Source organism: Harpegnathos saltator, unplaced genomic scaffold (genome assembly GCF_003227715.2).
Source record: "Harpegnathos saltator strain DR-91 unplaced genomic scaffold, Hsal_v8.6 scaffold414, whole genome shotgun sequence".
NCBI classification, from domain to species: domain Eukaryota; kingdom Metazoa; phylum Arthropoda; class Insecta; order Hymenoptera; family Formicidae; genus Harpegnathos; species Harpegnathos saltator.
This window is the reverse complement of record NW_020230222.1, coordinates 913,244-940,724: the sequence shown is the minus strand read 5'-3', so window position 1 is coordinate 940,724 and position 27,481 is coordinate 913,244. Positions and strand designations below refer to the sequence as shown.

Below are 27,481 nucleotides of genomic sequence, written 5' to 3'. Positions count from 1 at the left end.
AACGCGCATTTCCATGATTAATTGTAACATTGACGCGGCGCGCACCAGCGGCGTTCTCTCGCAACAACAAATAACAACTCCGCGTAATATCCATAAAGTGAAGTTGCATAATAACATATAATTTCGAACCATGCAACCACGGCGGTATGATAAAGCGCGACGGGAGAAAGCGTAAAATATATACATAAATATTCTCCTTCTCTTGCGATGAACGAAGGAAAGAGAAATCGTGCATTCACGTCGCGCCGTAACAATATATCGCTAAACGTAAATCAAAACGATGCCGTAATTAGGTGGCCTTGATTTCGCGCAAGAATTCACCGAAATTCGCTCGTCGAAGCTGCCGTTTCTCGGCAACATCAATGTCGCACAGCCGTGCGCGAGCGGTAATCAGGTTGGAATAATCGTCATCAACGAAGAAGTTGATTTCAGATACAAAAGAGCGCGAATAATGAATGGAACATGAAAGAAGAAACAGAACAGAACAGAGAGAAAGAGAGACACGCAGTCGAGAAGCAGAGTCGCTGGCGATTCAACGTTCCGCTTCAACGTTCACGCGCGCACACGTTGCACAACGAGTTGCAGCGCAATAAAAGGGAGGACGAAACGCGCGTTATTTTGAAAAGCCGATGAGTCATTCTCGCAAAGATATCGCGCGGTAGATAGGGCAGGATGGAAAGAAGTTTAAGGTATCTCAGGAGAGGGTTACAGTGAAAAATTGCGCGCTATCCAGCCAATAGGCGAGCACAATAGCGTCCTCGAGATGCGACAAGTTCGAGGGGCCCGGCGACTCCGCGTGCACAAAGCGATCCTTCCATAATTTTCTTTCCTCGCCTTTCTGTCCCTGAAAAATCTCGTGCCCGCGCGACGAATGGGGGCCCTTTTCATGCGAATGTCGACCTAACGAGGTGATTGTCGTGCGCGCTATATTTTCGGGGACGTCGTATTCTCGCGCCGTAATTTCCTGGAAATCGGCCAATGATATCCGATTGTGTCTGCTGAGAGGCGAGAGAGAAGGCGCGCGCGCGCGCGAAGGAAACAAGCGTTGTGTGTGAAAACGATCGAGAGCGCGCTCGAATCTCACGAGAGCTGCTGCGCCGTAATGCTGTCGAAGAGAGAAAAAGAAGAGAGGAGATTACACGAGTCACGTGTCGCGAAAATGTGACATAATTTTCCATCAATTTTCAGCAGCGACGACGGCTGCAAACGCGGCGCCGATGAATTAATGCATCGCGATAATAATCGCGATTAAAAATAAATAGTGACTTCGGGTTCAGTCAGAATTCCCAACACCGAGCGTCGACAACGACGAATCGTCGAGCAAAACGCAAATTGCACCGGCGATTCGATCAATTATACTGCGATCACTGCGATCTTTTTAAACTGCTTTTCCTACACGAGCGTGTGTTATTCATACGAAATTGCCCGATCACTCGTTCGCCTCATCTGCTCCGCCTCGATAGCCGCGGCTTTCTAAATTTCGCTTCACGGCATTCGTGCGTGAATGCAGCCCCGAGTTTCAATAGACGCGACTTCGATTCCTCTTTCAAAGCCCAATCATGAGCTACGCGATTCGGCGCTATTTCTCAATCGGAAGATGTCTTCTCCATGCGAGGAGGCAACAGGGTGGAGAGCGAGAGAGCAAGAGCGAGATCGTCGACCCTTGCGCGCGCGTGCCACCTGCTCTCGCAGGGGTGTCTGGCGCAGCCACCTCGCGCACCTGTTCGTTCGGCTAAATCGCGAGATCGTGGGGACCACACACAACAAGCGCGCACGCCACCGAGACGGAAGGGAACGCTTCACGCCTCGTCGAAGCTGCGCGCGGGTATCGTTATATAATATCACCGGCTGGCCGTTTGCCGCCAGGCCTTTACGCGCCATCTCGCGCGGACGGAAGGCTGGAAAAATACGGGCTGCAAGCGCGCGGTTCGTCTGCTCTTCGGGGTTTAGCGTTCATCATCGCGGAAGAGCGTCTACCGGGAATGTCGAGCCGAGCGCGACTCGATGCTTCGCGTGCAAATGATTTGTTACGCGATTGTTCGAACGATACCGATGCTGCACTTCGCACGGTTATCCATAACGGCGATTAATGTCGCGCGAATTCTCGCCGGGTTTTTCTTCCCTTTCTTCCGACTGTTCTAAAAGAATGATTACTTTGTAGGAATTCTTACGAGAAATATCGAGATCTTTCCCCTCGAGATCGCGTCCGTTCTCAGATTGTTCGCAAACTCGGGAAACAGTTCGGGGAAAGCCGACTGGAGGAAAATCGACGTATTAACAAATTTGGCGGTTGCGTGTTTCTCGAGTAACGTCGGTAATTCTCAAAACGAAAAAGCAAGAAAATAAAAAACGCCACACGAGCAAAGCTATCGATTGCGTTCCCAACCATGGCCATTAGCACCGAGGCCGATCGGCACACGTTTTCATTTAGCTTGGTCTGCCGAGCGATTTAACGGGAAATCGCTCGGGCGTGGCACTACCCCGACGGGTCTAGAAGGGACCGTGGAGAACGGTTGGAGCTAGGATGCGAGCACGCGCGACAGAAAGAACGACGAGGATCGAGAGGGAAAACAGACATCGCGCGCGAGACAAATAGGTGTCGAGTATTAGCGCGTCTCGTCCGACGAAATCGATCGTTTCTCATCTCTTTTCGGCCAGACGGCATTTCTCGGTTTTCACGGCTTCGTGCATTGGCGACCCTGGGCTTGCTGAATAAAAAATAATAATTAAAAATGTAACAGAGTGCCGGATGACGGGGAGCTCGCACCGGTGGAGATGCGTGACGAAAAGATGGATGCGCTGTTCCACGGTTAATTGAGAGGGCAAAGGCAGGGAGAGAAAAAAGGAGAGACAGACAGACAGACAGACAGAGAGTGAGAGAGAGAGAGAGAGAGAGAGAGAGAGAGAGAGAGAGAGAGAGAGAGAGAGAGAGAGAGAGAGAGAGGTGTTCCAGGGACACCGATCGATATTCCGACCGTACACTTGTCGCTAAACGTGCCTGTTCGATTCTTTTCGTTTCAGCACTGCGTGCGATCTTCGTGTTAAGCAAACATGTTAAGCGACGTTATTAACAGCCTATAGTTTATCTGTTCCGTATGCGTGCTCATCGACGAAATACCGCCATTAATCATAACTCCAAGTTGGTGTTGATTTTGCAACATCCACCCAGCGAACATCGTAGAGAATTTCTCTCACGGATACTCATTATAACGGCAAGATACCCGAGGATCGATCCAAATTAAAAAAGTTTCGCGAGAAGCCGCGTCCGCGAAGTTGTAGGTCAGAAAATATTACGATTTTTTTTCTCTACCGAATGTTCGAACAACGTTATTATTTACTGTGTCGAGATGTATCGCGCAGTTGACCGAGATAGGGGCCTTGTCGCAGAAAATATCGCGAGCAAAGTTCAAGTCAAAGTCAATTTTTCGTTTAATCATAATGCGACAATTTCAAGCTGACTGCGCACTTGTTCTGATCGCGAGCTACTACTCACAAGCTGTGACACGCGTTCGTCAGGTTTAGCGAGACGTTAAAACTCGCTTAATAACAATTAAGAGAAGTTACAAACGGTACTCGCGTGTGTACGACAAAGTGTAATAGAGATTTACAAGACGCGAGACACGCTGCGAAATATTACTTCGTGGAAGCGCGACGTCATCCGAAAGCCGCATCGCTTAAGCGCACTTTAGGGGGTCGAAGTTTGCTCGCACCACGTTCCACGGCTAAAGTTCGCGAAATAACGCGCGCCTATTAAATCGCAGCCAAAGTGGTGCATCGTAATTTTTGACAATAGATATTCGATATTCGATAGACAAACCGGAGGAGGGAAACGACGGGATGGCTCGACGGGAAGTTCTTAAATATACAGACAAGCTCTCGCTCTCGAGCGGCCGACGAAAATACGGGAGTGCGGTTGCAAAGTTATCAGCACATATTTTAGTACAGGACGCTCCTTCAGATTATTCGAAGCCGTGCGCTTTATTCAGTAGAAGACTTTCAAAAGATGCCAGGTGCGAAGAAAGAGAGAGAGAGAGAGAGAGAGAGAGAGAGAGAGAGAGAGAGAAAGCGAGAAAGTGGACTTTAATACTTATAAAAATGTCCTTTCAATTTCGAGTGTGCGGCATGCGACGTAAAATTATACTAAAAGCCTGAGGAACCGTAAGTACTTTATATGGCCAATTAAGGGTTAAAAGCCAGACGACTTTAAATCCACCGCTTGAAATTTTCATCGCCGACTAAACGGCGCGGAAAGAGACCATCGATATTCTCTTCGTATTTTCTTTTTTTCTTTGTTTTTTTTTATCTCGATTCCTTCGCTTTGTTCCTCGTTGGAAGGAAGACGCGGTGCTCCGAAATAAAAGGCGACAAAGGCACATGCACGTATGAAGGAACTCGCGGTGATACGGAAAGTGGCGAGCTCCGGTTGATTCTGGCATCTCATCTCGGCCATCCTCGCCGTGCCAAACGGCTTTTCCGGCAACAGCAAGACGAGGCATATTTTAAGGTGATGCTGTGTAATCCGAGAGATCGAACTCCGCTGCAGTCCGACCGATAGATTCGCAAAGTCGCGAGTTGTGAAACATCCTCCAGAAAATTGAACAGGAAAAATAATGACGAAAATAAATAAAATTTTTGGAAGGCCGTAATCACACGAATCCCGAGAAAAAATATGAGCGAACAAAGCCATTGTCCTTACTGCTCGCCCGAATGCAATGGCGAGTAAAGCCAGCAAAGCAGCGGCGTTTTAACGAGCGCATCGATTTTTAAGTTGTCGCCGCTTGTGGAAACGGTGCCGAGACGTTTTTTTTCCCGCGACGATATCGTCGCGCCTTGCGGCGATTTTCCGACCTCGAGAATTTTGAGAGAGATTTTCTCTCCCCCCGTCTCTCTCTCTCTCTCTCTCTCTCTCTCTCTCTCTCTCTCTCTCTCTCGAGAAATCAGCCGACTGTGTTTTCCCCGCGTCCTGAATCACGAGTAGGACTTTCAACTAGAAATTGTCTGTCTTGTGGAAATCCAGAAAAATTTGGAATATTTAGAGAAAAGAAAGAAATAATTTTAACAAGTCGCTGGAATTTTGTTCGCACAATCTTTGCCGTGTGCACTGTTGCTCTTTTATATATATAAAAAAAAAAAACATATGCCAAAATACATTCAATATTTTTGTACACGACTCTACTTTCGGGATTATCTATAAAATTGTGAGAGAAGGTGAAGACATCTAACGTACATGTTGCTTTATTTAGAGTTCAAGCAACAGCATCACACTTTGCGATGGAATCGCAAAGTGTGATGCTCGCGTTTAACGTGCAAGGTACCGTGCGGGGATCGTTTAAATGGGATTTAACGTGTAAAGGAAGAGCCGACCTTATGTGTCCCTCGACTCTTCCAAGAAATCCCAGAGACAGATACGGTAAATTTATTCGCGTAAATTATTTAGCCGGCAATTCGGATATTATCGCACCATGAAGGCATCGACGTTGTTGGAGGCGAGCAGATTGCATTCCCGTTTTAAACGTGATCCGAGATTCCTCAAACGAAATCGTTCTCGTAGAAATTTTGGGGAAGATGAATACATAGAACGTTCAGTAATTGAAGAATAACACACAATATAAATACAGCAGTGCTAATAATGTAAATCGTCTAGATAACGAATTTCGAGCTGTGCACGCGACCGTGATATTTCCAGTGCTCGATTACAACGGTACATACACCTCCAGAGTAAATAACGGCAAGTAAATGTGAGCGCATTCGTTCAATATTTATTAGACCGTGCGATATTAATGCTAAGCTCGCCAATATTTGCATACCGGCCGTGACCACCTCTATATATGATTGTTGTTCTTTTTCTCACAGTTGGAAGATTAAATAATATACATGTATATATATATATATATATATATATCCGTAAAATGGAGTGGTGCGATAACGCAGCGTGAAATCTAATAAATGAAGTATTCGTCGGACATAATGTAATGCACGAAATTAAGTATGTAACAAATTAATGCGGTACAGCCAATTTCCCAATTATATAAAGAGGCGGCGAAGAGGGAAGGGGGAAAGTTCATAACACAACGATATATGCGATCCTAACGTTTCGTTTCCTCGTTCGATATTGGCGCCAGTATGTTTTATTGAGAACCACGTTCTACCCCTTGTTCGCTATATTTAATTTCCAATATTTTTTATGACATCGCCCGCGGCTTAATCACAGCTTGCGGCTCTAATACAAATTTTTTCAATTCGCGAAATATTTATACTCCGTCCGCGTATATTACGCGCGGATATGACGGAATATAAATCCGTATTGTTGAATCTCTCCTCCTTTTTCCTTCGTTTCGTCATAATTTGGTTTCAACGTAAAAATGCACCTACGTAAATAAATGTGGTCGCGAAATATCTTATTTTGACGATCTGCGATTTGCCATCCGCCGAATGATGCATCATTTAAAACTATCCGGCACTCGGAACATAAAACATATTGCTTATATGCAATATTTTTGTAAAAATATTAGTTTCATCATATCGAGGAAACGTCGGGAGAAAAAGTGATGCCGCAAAGTTGACAAATAAGTTTCATGATCGAAAAGCGTTCAGAGAACACAATCATGAAAACATCGCGACACTTCGGGCAACTTTTGTTTCGTCCGAGGAAGCGACTATTGAAAAAATAATTTTAATTTCGCCATATCTCTCAAAGTCATTTTCGCACAGAGCGAACGACGATCATCATCGCTTTTAAAGCAGGTGCGATTTACGACGCGCGATCCCGAGGCGGAAAAATTAGCGCGACTGCAGGAAGATCCCCGCAAAACGGTCGATATGGCCGGACAAGAGACGAGGACTCGAACGTAGCGGGGAGCGACGACAATAAGGAGTGGGTCGTAACCCGATTCATTTCCCACGGATGTTTTTCATAGTTACGACGGACAGGGTGAGGGAAACACGCGCGCGCGCGCGCTTTCGAGAGGCTCGGGGACGGAAAGAAGATAGCTTTTCAATGGTACGGGGCACGGCGGACGCTGACCCGCGGCTAACGGAATGTCGATAATGTTTTATGCATCTCTCATCTCCAAACGGCGAAAGAGAAAAGGTGGCGAAGGAGGAGGCGGTCGAGGGCAAACGTCGACGGGGCTTCACGATGAAGTTCGATCAGTCCGTGCGCGCAAACCCAGCCATTGGTGCTGAGGAGAACGCGAGCGAGCGAGTGAGTGAGTGAGTGAGAGAGAGAGAGAGAGAGAGAGAGAGAGAGAGAGAGAGAGAGAGAGAGAGAGAGAGAGAGAGAGAGAGAGAAAGAGAGAAAGAGAGAGAGCTTGGCTGGGGAAAAATCGCATTTCGACGCGGGCGCTACGTGGATGACGTCGCCCTTCGGTGCATATCGCGCGATTCCTATGACGACTTGTCCCTGTCTGTCGCCGATATATCAGATTATCCCCGCGCGTCCGCGATTTCATCTCGCGTGTCGCGTCGTCGTGTCGCGCCTCCGTCGCCGTCGTCGACAAATTAATTACGAGAAATAAATCGGAACGTCACGCCGAGCACGTAATCGATCCAGCCGAGAGGCCGGAGACGGGCTCGGGAATTACGTCGCACTATCGGCGAAGCGAGTGCTGATAATGTTTTATGCATCTTCCATCCCCACGACACCGAGGAAGCGGAAGCGGAAGCGGCGGATCAGTCGCGATTAATTTCTCGCTCGTCCAAGTTTTGCTCGCCTCCTCGCAATCGACGTTCCTCCCTTCCCCCCCCCTCGTCACCTCGTGCTTTCAGAGTCTCGCCGCCACCGCCGACTCGTCGCGGAGGAGAATTTTTCGTATTTTTTTTGAAGTTCCATCATGTCGGTATCATGACAGAGTCCTGTGTGACACGGGAACACGTTACGGAGACGCGTTCCCAGCCTGCTTTCGCGAATTATGCAGCGCGCATCAGCCGGCCGTAAATCATATTCAGATCTTTAATTATGGCAGGCTGAATAAAATTTTTATGCGCTCGCTCGTTAAATCATTGAGCAGCCGTGATACGTAAAAGCGTGAAGGCTTCATTATTAGCCGGCTGGAAGATACGTGACATTCGGGCCGCCTTCAAAACGAGAAGGCACAATTCGCGCAGTTGACGCACGATCGCTCGTGAATTATGATTATCGCGTTCATCAGTGTACGAGTGTGCACTATAATCTCTCTCGCTCCGTCTCTCCGGCTCCGCCATATTATGTACGTTGCCCGTGTACCCGCGGTATCGCTCGACGCAGAGCGACAGACATCGACGTTAATCGGTGACGATTCCGCGCTGGGATCCCAAAATTGAGTGCAACGAATCGTTGTGTATACGGATCAACATACTTCAGTCGATGAGCGCTTCTCTCAGAAAGCAGATCCGGATAATAGAGCCGCCCCGCCGGCGTGCGGTGCGCTGCGAGATTAGGAAATCAGAGCTCGGTAATGTTTTATGCATTTCTCATTGTCGATTCGCGAGCAAGAGAGAGAGAGAGAGAGATAAAGAGGGGGGGGGTAGAGAGAGAGAGAGAGAGATAAAGAGAGGGGGGGTAGAGAGAGAGAGAGAGAGAGAGAGAGAGAGAGAGAGAGAGAGAGAGAGAGTGAGTGAAAAAACAAGGTGGCAGTCGGGAGTACCTTGGGGCAGCGCAAAGTTAACTCCCGTGCGCGCGCTCGCAGGGAGACCAAAGTTTCCTCCTCTTTCGAGACAAAAAAAAGGGAGCCATCGCTTCGTGGAAGTTATAGCCCAATCGGGAAACGAGGAAAAGATGGAAATTCATGCACAACAGACTCAACAGACGTGCAGCAGCGAGCAGAGCAGCGAGAGGAGGCCAGCTGCTCCGCTCTAAGCGGGGCGTGCCGTGTAAAAAGTTTTATATTTGTTTCTGCTTATTTAAGAAGAGGCAAGCGACACGCAGCAAACAGGGGCTCTCTTTATGCATATTAATTCTATTCATTTAATTCGTTTGATTCTTTTGATCTCAGATATTTTTTCCCCGTCACATCGTCCTGTTTCGCTGTTTTTCCCTTTTCCTCTCTCTCTCTCTCTCTTTCTCGTTTATTTAACAAAAGAGAACAGCGCGCTATTAGAGGCATCAATATTCAGCGCGTTATTTAATTCGGTTCATCCGGTCCGTTGCATTTGAGCCCAATTAAAAAAAATCAAGCAAACCCCATAAATTAACCAATTTCTGGGGAAAAAAAATTTCACCGTAGAGCGGAGCAAAAAGGCAAATACATCGGCGTTGCCTCCGGACACAACAAATCTCTCCCGCTCCGTCGTTGATGCACTGCCGCGCGCGTGCCTCCATTTACTTTCGTTGCTGCGATGAGCGGGATCGCGCTGTGGGGAACACTCTTTTTTCCCGTGGAATCCCGCGAAAATCGATTGTCTCGCACGCACGCGCGCTTTGGCGGACGCGAAAGGAAAACAACATCTCGCCGGGCGCGAAGAGACAGCCATGAATCGTGTTTCAATTTTCCACGGCGAGACCCGCTCCCGGCAAGATTTTGCAAAGATGCATGAAGCATCATATATACTGCGTGTCGTCGCGCGGATGACAAGCGCGAGAAGTTCGATGAAATTTATCACCGGCATGGGAAAATGGGCTAAGGCGGGAAGAAAAGATCTCTCTGCCGATACACGAGAGCGTGAAACGCGCAAATTTAATGGAGCCGCTCTGGAAGCGGCGATATAAAACTCCTTCCCGCATAAACATCCCGGCACACGTGGTGTATCAGAAATCGCGCGATCTGCCCGAATTAAGCCGGAAAACGCGCTGAAATAATTTTCCTACGTCGGAGAAGAGGCCCCGGGCCTCTTATTATTCGATGCATGAGAGAGTGAATTTTTTTACGACACCTCGAGTGGAGCGTAAACCGCGGGATCATGTCGCGAATAGCTGCATTTAATGTTCATAACCGGAGGCAATCGCGTATTGTAAACACAAATTGCAAAAGCCTAAGCTCGCGATATCAAAGGAATGATTACAACTATATCCGACTCGCAGGGTTTTCCATTTTCAGGGATTTGCCATATTTGTTTAACCAAAAATTCCAACTGCAACAAATTGCGAGAGAGAGAGAGAGAGAGAGAGAGAGAGAGAGAGAGAATGAAAGATAAAACATCTCAAATAAATCACGGAATAATAAACAAACGACCCAAAGTAATGCCAAGTAAATCCAATAAGCTCCCTGCTTTGCATTCGCAGATATAAAAACATCCGCGGCTCGATTGTCTGGCACGACGCCACGGTCGGAATTACAGAAAATTTTAATCGGATTATGGAAACACAGAGCGAGAGCGGCGGGAGGAATCGCGCGGATGAAACAAGAAGGCTCGCCAATGGACGGCTATTTTGCGCGAACGCGGAGAGGCATCGCGACATTCCGTGCTATTTTGCACCGCGCTGCGCCGCTAAATATCGGGCGGGTCCAAAGTTTCAACTCAGAGTTTGCTCGCGAAAGTCCTCAGAGAAGGAGCTCGCGTTGTATCAAAGACAGGGTATTAAATTATTTAATTCCGATAAGAGAGAAAGAGGCGGGAGAAAGAAGAAGCGCCTCTTACTGGCGAGTTTCCGTTTTACAAAGGTGACTCGCTGCCGTTCGCCTCGGTGAACGGGCATGTCCTTAGTCCTGCCCCGTCGATCGTATCATTATTAATTAATTAAAAGCGACGGAACGTAGCCTCCGGCGATTATTAGACGAAGTGGCTCAAAGACAAGCGAGCGTCAACGCGCTGTTTACATTGCCGACTGTATCGCGTGTGACGTTGTGAAGTTTCCACCGCGGATACACGCAACTTGAGATCTCGCATCAGCCGCGTCCGCAATCTTGTTTGTCCTTGGTCGTCAAATGAAATTCCAATATTGACGAACGAGCGAGCTCATACGTCCGAAAGAACAACCGCTTGGAGGTGACGGATGTACGATTAATAATATCAATTTGGACGTGTTGTATATCGGACGTTTGTGTGTCGTTCCCCCGAAGGAAGTCGCTTTGAAAGATCCGACGAAGAAAACACGAGTAAAAGAGAGATAACGCGCTCGACGGGCTCGACGCATTCCGTGCAATTCCGTGCAATATGTTAACGGATAGACAGAATGTCCCGCTCTCTGTCCACGAGGACGAGAACGTAAATTATCGCCCGGCTATTCGACAGATGAGAAGCACCGCCATTCCCGGACTAGACAAAAGCCTCCCTCCCCTCTCGCACCCTCTCTCTCTCTCTCTCTGTCTCTCTCTCTGTCTCTCTCTCTCTCTCTCTCTCTCTCTCTCTCCCTCTCTCCTCTCTCTCTCTCTCTCTCTCTCTCTCTCTCTGTCCATTTTCCTCATTCCGCATTAGTATCCGCGCCAATTGCGGCTCGCGCTCATTACTCAAAACAAAATGTACGCGGACGTGCGAATTCTCGCGTGCGGCGGAGGCGGCTGGGCGGCTCGTGAGAACAAAGGTCGCCCTTAATAATTTCGACTAAATGTCCCGTATGTTAGCACGCGTCTCCACTCCGTCGACATCCGGACGGCCGAAACCGCGTAAATTCATTAAGTCTAATCCGCGAGCGCGCGCGGCTGTCGTTCCGTTTTGTCACACGCGGGAAATTTACATTTAACGAGCGGCTTACAATTGACGACAAAACGGGCGAAATTAACGTTTCGGACGGCGCGGATCTGAAGAGCCGAGGGACGCGGCGCGAAACGGTACAATAAAACGGCCGGTCCTCCGATATTTGTTCGCGCTGACGGACAAATATCGTGATCGTTCCGAATGATATTTAATAATATTCCTCGCTGCGCCCCTTCGCGCTCAGCTCTCGCGCTACCCTCGCATGGGAATACCCCCTCCCCTTTGCCGAAGTAGCGTCCGAACCCGCGAGGATCAAAAAATAAAACTTGTTTCGTGCGCAGAAAGAACGGGTTTGTGTTTTGCGATTTCAGAAAATCGCTTCTTCGTTCGCGGCTCGTTCGTCCAATTAAGTGTTGCACACAGCGGATGCCATTCGACTAAACTAATCAACGTGATAAAATGACCGACACACACCGCTCGTTGCAAAATAAATATGGAGCTTTCCACAAATAAATCATATCGTTCCCGTCAGCTCCCGCGACATGTCCGAATGCCATTTTCTTCTGTGCGCGCGCGAACGACGTCCTCTGCTGCCTCACGTGTAATTTCACCGCTCGATCCTTGTTTTCGCCTTCTTATTAAGTTTTTACTCACGTCCTCTTACTGGGGTGTTAATTTATTTAACAATTTCCCACCAAATTTCTTCTTCCGTTAGGGGTGAGGAGGCAGACAATCTAATTATCACGATGTTTATCGTTGAAAGCTGTTCGAGTGGATTACACAGTTCGGAAAAGCGCGTACGGACGAGAAAACGTTCTAATTTCAAGTGGTGGCAAGTGAGAAAATTGGCGGGGACGGTTGAGGAGGGCAGCGCGCGAGAGACGAAAGGGAGGACGGAGAGAGAGTTATAGATACACCAAGACGATGAAAAAGCGGCGTGGAGCGGTGAGGGTGGAAGTTGAAAGAGGGGGAAAGAGGGCAGGATAGAAACAAGAAGGACTAATTTCTCGGCGGCGCGGGCCGTTAATCGCAGCGGAATTAAGAGAACGAGGAGACAGACGAGATAAAGGCAAGGAGTAGGGTGGAGAGAGGCGACCGTAAGGGGGTACGTAGTCTCGAATGCCGCCCCTCCGCTCTCGTTTCGTCTCGACTACCCTTCCGGCTCGCTTTATCCGCACCCCCCGCGGCAGTCTTTGAATTCACGTCGACGAGAAATTTATACGAAAACTTGACAATGCTCGCGCGCGCGCACGCGGCGTCGGTCTGGTCGCGCCGGCTTTCAAGTCCTCCCCCCCCTCTCTCACTCTCTCTCTCTCTCTCTCTCTCTTTCTCTCGCTCGGCGCTTTCGCGCACGCATACACACACGCGCGCGCGCGAGCGGGGTGAAAACGTCTCCAACCTAGCAGAAAAGCTCGCGAACGGCGGCGTTTGCGAGCCGGACATGCGACCCGCAAAAGGCTATGAGTTATATTCGTTATAAGAGTTTCAATCCTGCAGTAACCTCTCCCTGCTTTCCTCCCGCATCTATTACCAGCGACGGACCGCAAAACTCTCCCCTCGACCCCGGCCTCCGCGTAATGGCGTGCTATTAACGACGGGTAAACTCCGCGCGAGGACTTTCCGGCTTAAAACTTACCGTTCGTCGCCGCATTCGCGCGACCACGTCCCACTTGTCCGATTCTCGAAATTATGAACGGCGAGATAAGCGTTCTCCAAACTCGCGCGGCTTTTATCTTCCCCCTCCTCGCCGCCTCCGTCCCTCCCCGCGGCCAGTTGCAATGGCGAAACATAAAATTTGGCGCACTTCAAGAAGCTCGAAGGAGAGGACCCTGTTAGGAGAGAGTTTGGCGAGGAGCCTCGTTACAGAACTCATTTAACGAGAATGCATTTCCCAAAGGGGGCTCTAAGTCTCTTATCGCGCCGAAAGAACAAGTCCTTTGACCCGATACGCGCGCACACGCGCACACACACACACACACACGCGCGCGCGCGCGCGCGCGCACACATCCAGCCTTGGGGATCCTTTTCCTCCTCTTTTCGAAATTTTACGCATATCTGCGCGTTGCGTTAAATCTCATCGTGGCTGTCGCGCGTCTTCCTCGCCTGCACTTTCTTTCCCTCGTATTTTCATGTTACGGTGAAGGGTCGTGTACGACGTTGCACGAAGGAAAATGATCCTCCGGAACACCACACCGCGGATAATAAGAGCACGCCACTCTTCCTATTGTGCGCGCGCTTTCGGGATGGAAATCTCTCGCGAGAGAGCCGCTGCGAAGTCGAGAGACGAATTATTCCGACACGCGAGAGCGTGATTCTTGCATCCGCGTCGCTCACCTCGCGTTGCCGAAGAGCGGCAACGTTCGTTTTGCGAGCGTTCGATGCGTCGACTCGACGCGACGCGTCAACCGCTGCCACTCCGCAGGCTCGAGACGCGGCGCAGACACTTGTCACCGGCAGATCAAAGCGGATGTCCTTTGCAGCAGTTAATACGTTTACGAGCTTCTTAGTTCCATTAAGCGGAGACGAGAGGCGGAATCAACGACGACGTTCACCTCCGACTTTCCCGATGCATACCTGAAGAGCCAACTACGAATCTCGCACTTTGCGTCTAGTCGACAAGCCGGCTCGACTCGGCTCGGCGCGATGCGGCGCTTAATCGTAAGCGTAAGAACACGCCGAATGCGATCGGGTCGCCTATAATAGTTCCAGAGTGCCATGAATTGCGGGACGAGAGACACGACGCAATCGTGAAAAGTTGCTGGTTGCGCGCGTGGCACACCATGTTGTGTCTTCCGGTCGTGCGGTAAAAGATACAAACAGTTCTCGATACGAGAGTCCGTGCGAAACTGTCGCGCGGTGCTTGAACGACGTATCGTACGAGAGCTGCGTTGGAGAGAAAGAGACGGTTAGTTTTCGTAACTGTAATCGCGCATCGAGCGGAAGAATTATCGTTCATTTTTGTCGAAAGTTTCATTGCGGTGTTCGCTGTAACGAGCTGCGTGTACCGCGACTATTATTTTTTTGCGAGAACAACAAGAAGATACAGCTTGAGTAACGTGAAGTATTATTTTCTCTCAATGTAAAGCTCATTTAATCAGCGCAACGGCGTAATAATAAACTGTGCTACGCTAATCGTCCCCGCGGCTCAATTACTAGGTGCGCAACCAAGTTTCCGGGTTTTTCTGATCAATGAAAAATGGAAAATTTCAAGAGAAATACAAAAAATGGTTTATTCAAAGTATCGTCCCTCGCTAGCTACACATTTTTGCCATCTCTATGGCAATACATGAATACCGCGACGATAAAACGACGCGTCTTTGGACCGAAACCATTCATCCAACCAATTTTGCACTTGTTCGAAATTGGCCAAGTGTTGCCCAGCCAAGCCGTGCGCCATCGACCGGAACAAGTGATAATCGGAAGGGGCCAGGTCTGGCGAATACGGCGGGTGCGGTGGCAGATCCCATTTCAGCGTTTTGATGGTGTCCTGGACGATGGAAGTGTGATGGCACGGAGCGTTGTCGTGCTGCAATATCACTCGTTCCATTCTGGCCGTTTTTCGAGCAATGCATGGTTCAAATTGATCAGTTGTTGTCGGTAGCGATGCCCATTGACAGTTTCGCCCGGCTTCTTTTCAGCAACTCATAGTACATGATTCCTTTCTGGTCCCACCAAACGCAGAGCATTGTCTTCTTTCCGAAGCGATTTGGCCGTGCCGTCGATATTGATGCTTTGCCAGGTGAAAGCCATGATTTTTTGCGTTTGGGATTTTCGAAATATATCTCATCGCCAGTAACAATTCGATGCAGGAAACTCTTGCTTTCACAATCAACTTGCCGCAAAAGCAAAATTTCGGAAGTGGCTCTTCGATTTTCCATCTGTCTCTCAGTGAACTCATGCGGCACCCATTTTCCTTCCTTTTGAATTTTTCCCATGGCATGTAAACGTTTGGAAATACCTTGGCGAGTCACGTTTAATGCCTCCGCAAGTTGATCTTGCGTTTGCGTATCATCTTCATCCAATAACGCTTGCAGATCGGCGTCCTCAATTGTTTTTGGTCTTCCGGAGCACTCCTTGTCCTCAGTGTCGAAATCGCCACTTCTGAAGCGTTTAAACCAATCTTCACAGGTAGTTTTCGATGGTGCATGTTCGCCGTAGGCCTCCTCAAGCAAACGACGTGCTTCAGCTGCACTTTTTTTCAAGTTAAAGCAGGAAAGCAAAGCTTCCCGCAAATGCTGTTTATTTGCCACAAAACTCGACATCTTCGTTGTTAGAAAAAATATTTTTGCGTTGCGATATGTGTTGGTATTACGACTGGTTATTGTTAACAGATGCTCAAGCTATAAAAAAAACACAACTTCAGACATGCATGTCGACTACATGTGTCGTTAGCGCCATCCATGTGTGAAACCCGGAAACTTAGTTGCGCACCTAGTAAAGTTGGTCCCACTTCAATCCGACCTTTGCTTCCCCGATTGATCGTCCTTCATGTTTCTCGTTTTCTTACCTTGGTACATAGCACAGCGACCGCGCGACAGTGTTTCCCCGCGCAAATTGACTATTGATAACAAATGGATCAACCGTTGGCCGACGCCAATTATTTAATCCTTTAGTTACACGGCGAGCGCTATCGCGAAATCTACTCACTTTGTCAGAAACATGCCTCGAAACGGCGCTCATAGCTTTCATTTTCATTAGCTTCAGGTGGCTATTAATTACCCGCGGTATCGGCAATCGATTCTCGCCGAGCCGCGAACAAGAAAACGACAGAGGGGAGAAGCCGGGGAACCCCGCAGGAGCGGCAATCGCGCTCGCCGTTTCGCGCTGCAACGATAACGCGTATCGCCGTTTCTTTCGCGTCGGTAATGCCGACGATAACTTTCGCGGTTTAGCTCGTTGCTCGTCGAGAAATCCGGGGCTTCATCCGGTCGTTCGCTCTCTCTTTCTCTCTTGCTCTCTCGTCGTTCTCGAGTTTCTTCCATCCGCGTGCGAGCATCGCGAAACTTCGTATCCCCCGCATATCCGCATTATTGTGCGCCATAAATACGGAAAACTCGACGCCGCCGAACGAACGCAAGAAAAAGGACGATGAGGCGCGCGTTTCGTGCGACGGGCGCAGGGGGGGGGGGTAATCGAAAACCGCTAAGGGCTGGCCGTGTCAGTGCAACGTTCGAAATTTTGCCGCTCGTTAATTTTCTCCACGCTCGTTCCTATTTGCGACAATGGGGCACGGAGGGAAACGGAGGACGCCATCTCGGACAGCTTGGAATGGCCTTCAATTCTTGAAAAATGTCTGCGTACTTTGATTATTACCTCCCCTCAATCTTCGATTGCATATGTCAAGCGCGAGATGTCTCTATCGCGAATAGTATCGAGGCTCTCGCGTGAAAGTTGCGAGCCGGTATGAGGACTTGGTACGAGTTGTTTATGACAACCGTAGAAGCTAAGAAAATACCCAGAGGCTCGCCAAGTATCACGCGCCTTTCGGTCGCAAATCTGTATGTACCTGTGTGTGTGTGTGTTCTATGCTACACACGTACATAGTTGCACGCGAAAAATCCGTAGCCGGGCGTTAACGTGTTTTATGGTGGTCGAAACGAGGACGAACAAAAGTTTGCCGCGTTGCCTGCAGAGCGTCGCAGTGACGCCGCGAAGGAGTTCTCCTTCCAGGCTGCCTCCGAGGCTGCATTTCCAGCCGCGTTGGTTGTATTTTTTCCGGCGACAGGTCGCGGCCACCGAGCCGTTCGTTTCCGCTATATGCGGCACCCTCCGGCACGTAACACGTCTCCTGAGAGACGCTCCTTCGATCCACATCGCAACGCGCATTTTTCGTCTTTGTTCCGCACGTCGACTAATGAAACGTAACGTTCGTTGACGACTTTTCCAACTCACTGCGCACACCATCGATTCCTTCGTTGCGAACAAGCGGCGGCGGAACGAACTCTCGCTGCACGAGGAATTCCTCCGACGCGTTTTTGCAGCCGGCTACTTCCCGAGTCGAAATTTTTGTCCGACATTAATCCTGCGAGATATATCGACGAACTGGAAGAATTAACGGGAAATCTCGAGATTCAAATTCGAATTACTGCAATGTCCAAGGTCTCGTTTCAAAATCAAGAGGGACCAAGCGCACATGCAATTGAGATAATCGAATATTAAATAATCATTACGCCAGCCTCGATTTAAGCCTCGACAAAGCAACGATAAGCTTCGTAGCATTAGAAAACAGAAATAGCTACGACGTTCCTGCCCCGAGGTTCCTCCTCGCTGATCCCTCAATTTCGCCGGAATTTGCGGGGTCAATATAGAAACGAAATTTCGAGACTCGAGAGTTCCGTGGAATCCCGCCGCTCGATTATTATACATCGATCGCCTTCGCGCGACAAGATCGATGGGAAACGCAATGAACGCCGTACGCCGCGCGCAATTCTCTGAATGTGCGCTTTCTTTTCTTTCTCAGACCACGTGCCTAACAGAACTGCCAGACGTGGCGCCGTGCAACGGCACCGTGCGACTACCGCCGCCGTGCGAGGACTCGCCTAGCAGCGGCAGCAGCAAGGATCGCAGAGACGAGAGTCCTCGCAGGAGGTGTCGACTGTTGGCGCCTGTCTTGCTCCTAGTAGCCGCCCTGCTTCTTGGAGGCCTCTGTCTGCCGTTGCTTCTTCAATCCGCGCCTGCCACGCACCAGCAGAGGCTGGACGTGATCAGGAGGATCCTCACTGAAGTGCCTCTGATCGACGGGTGAGTACTCACAATTCGGCGGGAGATGAAAGCGAGGACATGAGAATCTTGACATGTAACGAGAGAGAGAGAGAGAGAGAGAGAGAGAGAGAGAGAGAGAGAGAGAAACGAGAGATCGCGTTCGCGCGGCTACCTACCTGCGCGCTACTAAAATGAATATCTGCCGAATCTCTCGGCCGGAATTTTCCTCGACGATCCCGCGCGGTATGAAGTCTCGTTAGCGAAGAATAACCGTGCCGAAGTATCATCATGACGTAATGATATCGATCCGATCGCCGGAATCGGTATTCGCGAAAGCCCGATAAATTTGCTACGATTCAATCCTGCTCATTAATCTCAGGTTACATTATTATTTGCAGGCGCCGAGAGCACACACGTTATTACGCGCTAGATAGATCCGGCAAAGCAGCGTACTGCGAATGTAATGTTACGTCATCAACTGATACCCTCGAGCCGCGCGAGAACAACGCGCGATTTTCGACAGACGATATTTCGCTCACAGGGCGAATTCGCGAACTCTGCCGCGCCCGATGATAGCTCGCGCCCGCGATGATGATAGCGGAACCCGCTGCGCTAACACGATGACCTGATACAGGATACGCGCTTCATCATTTTCAGGCACAACGATTTGCCCTGGAACGTCAGAAAGTTCGTACACAATCAACTTGGCGAGGTGAACCTGAGCAGCGACCTCGGCAGGGTCGACCCTTGGGCCAGATCAGACTGGAGTCACACGGACATCCCTAGATTACGCGCTGGTCTCGTCGGTGCACAGGTGAATACAATGCACGGCATTTATTACTTTCTCCCCCGCCGATCGTTATTTCTGCCTCCTCGACAAAAGCACGCTGTGCCGCGACATTGATATGTTCTGCCGAAATGTACCTCGTGAGGATCACGACTCATTGACGTCACGTGGCGTCTCGCGCGCGAAGAGCGCAGAAAGGGGAACGAGATCTTCGGCCGAAAAGCCGACCGGCCGAGGCGAGCCTGGATGCTGGGACTTTAATAATAAGCTGTAACAAGTGACGATCCGCGAGTGCCGAACGTTCACGCTCTGACGATACACGCCTCGGAGCCGCGCCGGAGACTGGCCGACGACTCGCGAAATCCTTGCAACGGGCTTTCCATCAGATATCATCGGGAGATCGTTCGGCCAAGCCTCGAACCTCGACGTCGTCGTTGAGTGCGTTAACGTTAAGAAGATTAACGACGACGCGGTGTCTGACGTGTGGAAGTCAGTCGGCGGGGAAAGTTCCGAGCGGAAACTATTTCGTACCGCAAGTTTATATCCATGACTTCCGCTCTCTCACGAGAGGTGATCCAACTGCCGGCAATTAGAGACCTACAGCGGCAGAGGGAAGGGGGCAGGGGATGGCGACGGAGGGAGGAAGCAATCCAACTTGGACAAAGACGGCCGACGCGCCGATCTACGTCCCCGAGCAGGACGCGTTATCGATGAACCGACCCATCATCGACACGTAGGGAAACCTACAATTCCGTCCGGCCGAGCACGTAAAAGCCGACCAATTACCGAAACATATTACGGATACAAACGGAGCGTGCGACTGGGCAAGCGCGCGCGTACGCGACGGCAACGGCGACGGAGTGCTATTCACGCTGATGCTAAAGCGGCCCATGTAGTTTGCAAACAATTCCAATCCATTATCAGTTCCAGCTGTAGTTACGCGGTAACGGATCGCCATTGGTCGCGGGCCGCGTCTGTAATACTACTCAACTATCACGACCGCGCCAATCCAATCGGCGCCCCCCGGCGCGGCGTCGCGGGATGCGTCGAAATGCGATGATTTGCGCGCACGGGCGATAAAATAGAAAATTTACTCGCCGCTGACGCCGAGCAGACGGCCACTTCACGGCGATCAGCGACTCACTGACACACAGGCACACGCACACGTACGCACATCACACGCCGATCGAGAACCGCCAGCGGTCCAGTCGATCGCGGAATCTCGATTTACTCTGATAATCCCCGCCGAGTCGTGTATCGGTGACGCTCGATCGACCGCGAATTCCCGATATTTGCTGTGATGCTTCGCAGGGAGACACAAACACGCCAATGCTCGGTCAAATCGACGACGTCGCTCGCTGGATGCCGGCGGTTTTACTCTTCGGCTAAAAATCGCGAAACCGCATCGATGTTTCGCACGCGCGATCGATAAAAATACTCGCGAAACGTCTCGCGTATTAAGACCTCTCAATAAATCCGAAACTCTCGGTGCACCCCCAGCCCTCACGTCGTTGCTCTCAATCGCCGTCTCGTGTCTCGATAAGTTACGATCGTTGAAACGGGTCAACAAGTGAGCACTAACTCTTATCAGAACCAGGAATCCCGGCCTGCTCGATCCCGTCCTCGCTTGCCATCTTGCCGAGATATTGGCAATCGACAAATACAGACGGAGGAAAGGGAAGCACCACCCACCCACCTCGAGTCTTCATCGTCGTGTCCACGAGGTGTCCCGAAAAAAAAAGAGAGGGAAAAGAGCATCTCGGAAATTGAAATTTCGACGTCGAGGAAATTTAGAATCGACTTTCTTCTCGCGCGCTGAATTTTACTTCCATTCGCGTGCCTCTCTTTTGATTGATTCTCCTCGATTTCTCGGGCGACTTTAAACATCACGATAATTAAACATCAAACTTCAAGTCCCTTTGGTTACAGGGAATTTTGCTGTGTAAATTGGTGGAGAAGAGGATGTTGCATGTAGTCGAAATCATTTTTAGCTATGGTCGTTTAATAAATTTTAACTTTTTGTAATATTTAATATTCGGGGAAATCAATTCTAACAAAATAAAAAAAAATAACAAATTTAACGACTTGTTTGCATTTTGCTCGCGAATACGGCCATTCCGAATTTCGGATAACATGATCAAGGGAGAAAACAACGAATCAAACGAACACCCTATGTACACGGCAACTGCGATGTGTAGAGCCCGCTGCTGCGGTATTTTTATTAGCGCTGGAAAATGGGTTTCTTTGATCTCCAATAACCGTCAGTTTTTTAATCCAATTCGTTGGACGACCATCTTTGAAAACCTCAATTAGTCGATAAAGACTGATAGAATCGTTTCAGCTTCGAGCGAGCGAGAGAGAGAGAGAGAGAGAGAGAGAGAGAGAGAGAGAGAGAGAGGCTAACTCCGCCGCAAACGGTATTGTCTTCACTTTCCCCGTAACTTATCGCGTCAAACACACGTTGCCCGCGTTATTTCGTCACACGATTGAAAAGATTGCGTTTCGGTGTTAACAAGACACACATACACGGTCAAATTTATCGATTAGTCTCGCATCCATTTCCGTCGACAACAAACAATGAAATCCGTAAGATAATCATACACGATGTTTTTAATTGCGACGACTATTGACCGTGTAATAAGCGTCACGGGATGTTTATCCGATGAATAAGTAATTCATCGCGGTGAAAAGAGCAATAAGCGACGTAAAAGAGTCATAAGCGCCCGTAAACGATCTGAATTAATCCGTCGCTATTATTCGCACGCTTCCGATACTGTGCATAATTTATCTATATCGGAAAATTTCGCGTGGATAAATGTGTACGAAACGGAGTGCGCTCGCATCCAATCTGATATTTATAACCTGTTACTCGCGTCAAAGCGCAGCAGCTACTGCATAAATTTCATACTACGCTGTACAATTAACGCAATCGGAGCGCGTTCTTGCCCCTTCGCAGTCCGTTGTAATTTCCGTTAATCAGGCGACAGAAGAAGAAAGGGGGAAGCGACGGAAGGCGAAGAGAGGGGAGGGGAGGGGAGAGGAGAGGAGAGAGAGAGAGAGAGAAAGAGAGAGAGCAATAAAGGCGGAAGAACAAATAAACACGCGCAAGACGACGCGGGAGAGAGCGCGAGAATAATGTTCCAGTTTCGCCAGATTTGCGCCGAATCCAATCTCCGGGAAGCGCGCTGCGTTCGTTACTGATCGTGAGCCCTTTTAATCCTGACAATTTACTAATCCCGCGCCGATGGGTAGACAAACAGCGAGCCGTCGCCCTCCTAATTCTGGATTTCAAACGGATTTATAAATCGAGCGTCCCCCCTCCCCCGCCACCGGCCCCGCCCGTCATTAGGTTCACGCTGGACTGCTTAACGCCGCGGAATTAATTATCGCGTGTCGAAAACTCGGTGCCATAAATATCCGCTCGTTCGACAGTCCGCGCTGGCTGCATCGACAGTGGCCCCGGTTCACCCGAATACGTGTTGGAAGCGGCGTTGTTTGCTGTCGTTGAAATGCCGAGGTAGTTTTCACGCGCGTCTGACAAAAATCGATTGAAAACGTCGAGCGTTATTTCCCTTCTGCTGCGAAAGAAACTCTCGGAGAACGCGAGCGATGATTATTTAACCGGCTGACATATCCTGACAACGAGAGAGAGAGAGAGAGAGAGAGAGAGAGAGGCTCCGCACCTCGATCTGCGGCTGTATTTGCGATTAGCCGACCTCTCCCCTTGCCGTATCATCGACACGGGCGGCGCGCAGCCGTTCCTCTTGGACCGCGGAGGATATTAATGGTCCTCTGAGCGCGTTCCATGACAGAGCCAAGCCAATTTCGATCTGGATCAATGGCGACACCATAATCAGCAAAGCCCTCGGCAGAGCCATTCACTTAGGCCGAGGCTGCTGGCGGCAATCGCGACGCTAATACGTCGCTATAGAGAAGCGCCGATATCTAAACACCCTCTACCACCCCAGCTAGCCTACCAACCAGCCCAGCCAGCCAGCCAGCCAGCCAGCCAGCCAGCCAGCTAGCCAGGCAGCCGGGCCTCTCTTTAGCTCGCTCGCCGCTCTATCTTCCATCGTACTCGCTCGCATCCTGACCGCTCGCTGTTCACACAAGCGTACCCTCGCGGCGGCATCGTCGGGCCCGCGTCCGCCTTCGAGATTAGCCAGAAATTAGATCGCATAGATGGTCGCGCCCGAGCGAGTGGCCACTTGCTGCGGGGATGAGATCGCGTGACGATGGGAATTATCGAGGAATCTTCGATCTCGTGCGGGAAACGAAGCACGACGAGACGATTCGACGAGAGCACGGTCTAAGCGAGAGCAGCGAACGGGAACGGACGTAGCGAAAGAAGAGAGCGCTGCATTGTCTGCGCTTCTGTGTTGCCCTGTCGTCTCGCCGTATCGCATATTTCGCATATTTCATTAATATCGTGATACTCGCCGCGACGGAGACGAGTCAATTTCGATCTCAGCTTTACCGACCACGACACGTTGATTATGACGGACGTAGCGCCATCTCCGGCTGAGTGCCGTTCATTTAGGCCGAGAAGCGGCCGTTTCTCCCCTGCGAGCCAAACGCGAGCGGTCGCATTTGTTTGAACGTAAATCCCACGGTAACAGTTGCGACTGTGATTCTTGCGCGCGTACGAGTTTCCTATGCCATGAGTGCTCGGCCGAGTCGCCCCGATAGCGAGGCGTACCGAGCGATTAGTCATAATGGGTCGGCTCGTATAATGGTCCGACGTGAAGAGGAAAGAGGAGGAGGAGAGAGAGGGAGAGGGACCACGTACTCATTACGTATTCTACCAAGCTTGAGCTGCAGTCGGAACTTCGACAAGTTTGCACCGACACTATTTGAACGTCGAGGAAGAAGGAGGGGTTAGTTGGCGGACTTGGTAATGGCGCTGCCAGTGTCAATGGGCCGGTGGTAAGGTCGAGAGAAAACTTTAGGCTTCGATTATCGAGGCGCTAATTACCGCCGACTCGCGGGCTGCACAAACAGCGCGCTCTGCTTGCGGCTCAGGCTGGTATGAAAATTTCTCGGCGCTCGAATTTCAGCGAGTCGAATCGCAGTCGCTCAGAGAGTGATGATTCGCAAAGAAGTCGTGGAATATTCGCGAAAATAATTACTCCCAGCCGCGCGCGCGCGCGCGAGAGAGAGAGAGAGAGAGAGAGAGAGAGACAGACAGCTCTCTCTCCCTCTCCCCCTCTATCTCTCTCTTTCTCTTTCTCAGCACGGATCGATCGCGCTCGCGTGTACTTGCAGAACGTGTGTAACGTTGAAGAGACGTTAGTAGATTCGACAGGGAAAAGCGCTCACATCTCGTCCGAAGTCTCGTAGCCTTTGAAATCCGATTAACAGCCGAGAAATGAGCCAATCAAAGTAAACAGTTCGGCCCGATCAAACGTGTCGATACATCTATCGTATATCGGATTACAGATTCAAGAGTGACCGACAGCCGATCTGCCTTCTGTCTGTTCTCTCTCTCTCTCTCTCTCTCTCTCATATGTCCCTCACCTACATTGGCCTCACCAGCCAACGTCATGCGTATGTTATTGTCGTACGTTCAATTCGCCGAAATTTTAAACGCGCCAAAACGTCGTTATTCCTGTCGAATTTGCCGTTTGTAACTGCAATTACATTAAATTCTCGCAGTCATAACCGCGTATAACTCGCTCGCTCGCTCACTCGTTGAAAATTACATCGCAATCTGCTAAATACGACGCATTATTCAGCTTTAATTGGTCCCACTAATTCGACTGTAATGACCGCGCGAGTAGAGCCCGCTTTTGACGCATCGACTTCTTCCGCGGCTGAGCGACTTCGTGTACCAGCATCGAAATTGCACGATACAATGGCAAAGTCGACTGAATACAGATGGCAGATGTCGATATGTCAATCATTCTCGAAAATCGTTAGAATCCCGCGTATGTCCTTGCTCACCTCTGGTATCTCAGAGGAAACATCCTAGTATTATAAAGTTCGATCGTTTCGAAGGAACAATAGCCTTCGAGTGACACGCGTAACGTGCTCGATTCATTGTTAAAACCATCAAAAAGACAATCGAATGGCACGACAGTAAAGTAAGCAACGTCAATAAAAAGCGAAAGAGGCAAATGTAGAACAAAAGATGCTCCCAATTTTTAGGAAGCGATATCGATGACACACGAACGACGAAGATTCGGCAAGATGCAAGATCTTCCTACCTATCTCCTGTTCCGCGAAAAGTTGAAAAGCCAAAAAATTCAACAGTTCCTATAGATGCGGAAAAAATGGCTTTGTCGCGTCGAAACGAGGTAGTTGCGTGCGTCAGATGCGTTAAATTTCACAGCAGGGCCTGATTCGAGCATGTCGAAAACTACACGGCAACGTGAGCTTTCTTTCGATTTTTCTCGCTCTTTCTCTCTCTCTCTCTCTCTCTCTCTCTCCCCCCTTCCTCCCTTTCTATCACCCCCCCCCCTCTCTCTCTCTCTCTCTCTCTCTGTCAATCGCCGGCCATGCCGTGTTTATCGCGACGGCGATTTGCGCGGTGAATCGCAACCATCCGGCCTGCTCGGCGATCCGCCGCGATATGGAGTTTAACGAAAGTCAGTGGTAGCAGCGACAGGTGTCGATACGTCAATCAATTCGGCCGATCGATGGGATTCGGCATACGCTACGTCCTCGCGGCCAGGATGAGGAACACGGAGCGCCACGGCATCGGGGCGCGAGGGTGCGAGAGGCGGGACGCGAATTGGCCGTTATTACGACGAGGCGGTATTATAGCGGTGTGCGGTGCTGGCGCACGCACAACTGGTTTACGCGGGTCCATTTATAGCGGGCGTATGGCGCTCCGTCGGTATACCACTATCATAATTAGGTCATATTGGATAATAGCGCCGCACCTGGCCATTCCGAGGCGAGACGGGGATCTATGCGCTCCCTCCCGCAGGTATTCCCGAAAAGATGCATACCGGCTCGCAGCTCGTCCCTCGTCTAATTCGCGCTGATATCGCGCGCAGGGTTGTCATGCTGAATAGAACGCCGAGTTATGTTCCACCGGAAACATAACTCGGGGAGGAGAAGGGGGGACACTTTTCGCTCTGCTCTCGCGAAGGATAAAACGCCGCATTGATCCTGCGGTTTTATAGCACACATGCAGAGTACCTCCTTGCGGTCTCGATGAACAAGCGATGTTGCAAACGACACGCGTGTAACCCACGACTTCGAGGAGAGAACGTGCGTGCGTGCGTATGTGTGTGTGTGTGTGTGTGTGTGTGTGTGTGTGTGTGTTTCGTTTATAAATGAGCAGACGAAGACGCTCGCGCGCAAGAAACTCTGCTTCGATCGGACCATCTCCGACGGCTTCGGATGTGCTATTATCGGCGGATTAGCGAAGCGTATCCACTTCCTGTTCCACGTCCATGGAACTGATCGCAGCTAGCGGCTATTTTTCCGCTCCTCCCACTTCCTGATCGTAAAGTGCGCCGCGCTAATAACGAGACGTGTGTTTTATTGCTCCACCCGCTTCGCGAAGGCTTTTGATTGTCCGGGCTCTCTGCCAAAAGTTTCATTTCCGGCATCACGCTGTACGATGACTTACGTCGATCGCTCCTCGAGCCGACCGATCGGAGACACGCGCGAAGCAAACGAGGCGCCGCGATCGGCAGAGATCGGTGAGAGACGTTCTTTGGTTCCTTTTTGCCTCTCCACTTTTTTCTCTTTTTTCTTTTTTTTATTTGCAACGCTGGAGATCTCGTTGCGTAAGCGCTGAATAACAACGACGGTCCCAGCTCCGCGCCGTCACGCTGAAACGGGAGAGTCTTTTCGCCGCTATTATTCCCCGTCTGTGTGTAACGGGAGCGGGCCAAATCGTTGTTTACTTCGATCTGTAACTTGGCACCGGAGCCATTCGCTTTAAGGGCGCAAATAAAATTCCGCGCGCTAGCAAAATTCGATTCTCGATTCTCCGTGCCGCGTCGCGGGACAACAGACAGCCGAGCCCGGAGCGGAGCGCAAGGAAATATGGCCCGGAATTTCTAATCCCCCTTTCTTACCGCCGCCGCTCGCCGAGCGAGCGAGGCATCCGCTGAGCGAGGGAGCCGCGACAGCCGGAAAGGCGTCATTACCGCCGACTATCGCGCGGATAATGTTCGATTTATTTGTCTCTCGCTCGCGCGCGTCACCAGCCGAGGACTGCGGGGGCGGTAGAGAAACATAATACGCATTCCATCAATCAGGCAAACATCGCAGCGGCAGGCGAAGAACGAGCACGGCACGGCACGGCTATATCCTCTCTTTCGATTTCGAAAAACCTTCCCTCCCGAGAGAAAAGGATCGGCGCTCGCTTTGTGTTTCGTTCCTTTGCGTGCGCGAGCGCGATGCATCGTACAGAAAGTCAGGTATGCAGGCGGAATTCGACAATGCACGGCCGCCAGAGAGAGAGAGAGAGAGAGAGACTTC

At 50.2% G+C, this 27,481-nt stretch overlaps 1 protein-coding gene across 1 annotated transcript in view; it reads left to right on the top strand.

Moving 5' to 3' along the window:
• LOC105185545 (dipeptidase 1) overlaps positions 1 to 27,481 on the top strand; it is a gene marked incomplete at its 5' end in the record, with an annotated part of 93,224 nt that overhangs the window by 31,786 nt on the left and 33,957 nt on the right. Inside the window, 2 exons of the mRNA XM_025301361.1 lie at positions 18,011 to 18,291; positions 18,910 to 19,066. Coding sequence (XP_025157146.1) covers positions 18,011 to 18,291; positions 18,910 to 19,066 — 438 coding nt within the window. The remainder of the gene's footprint in view (positions 1 to 18,010; positions 18,292 to 18,909; positions 19,067 to 27,481) is intronic.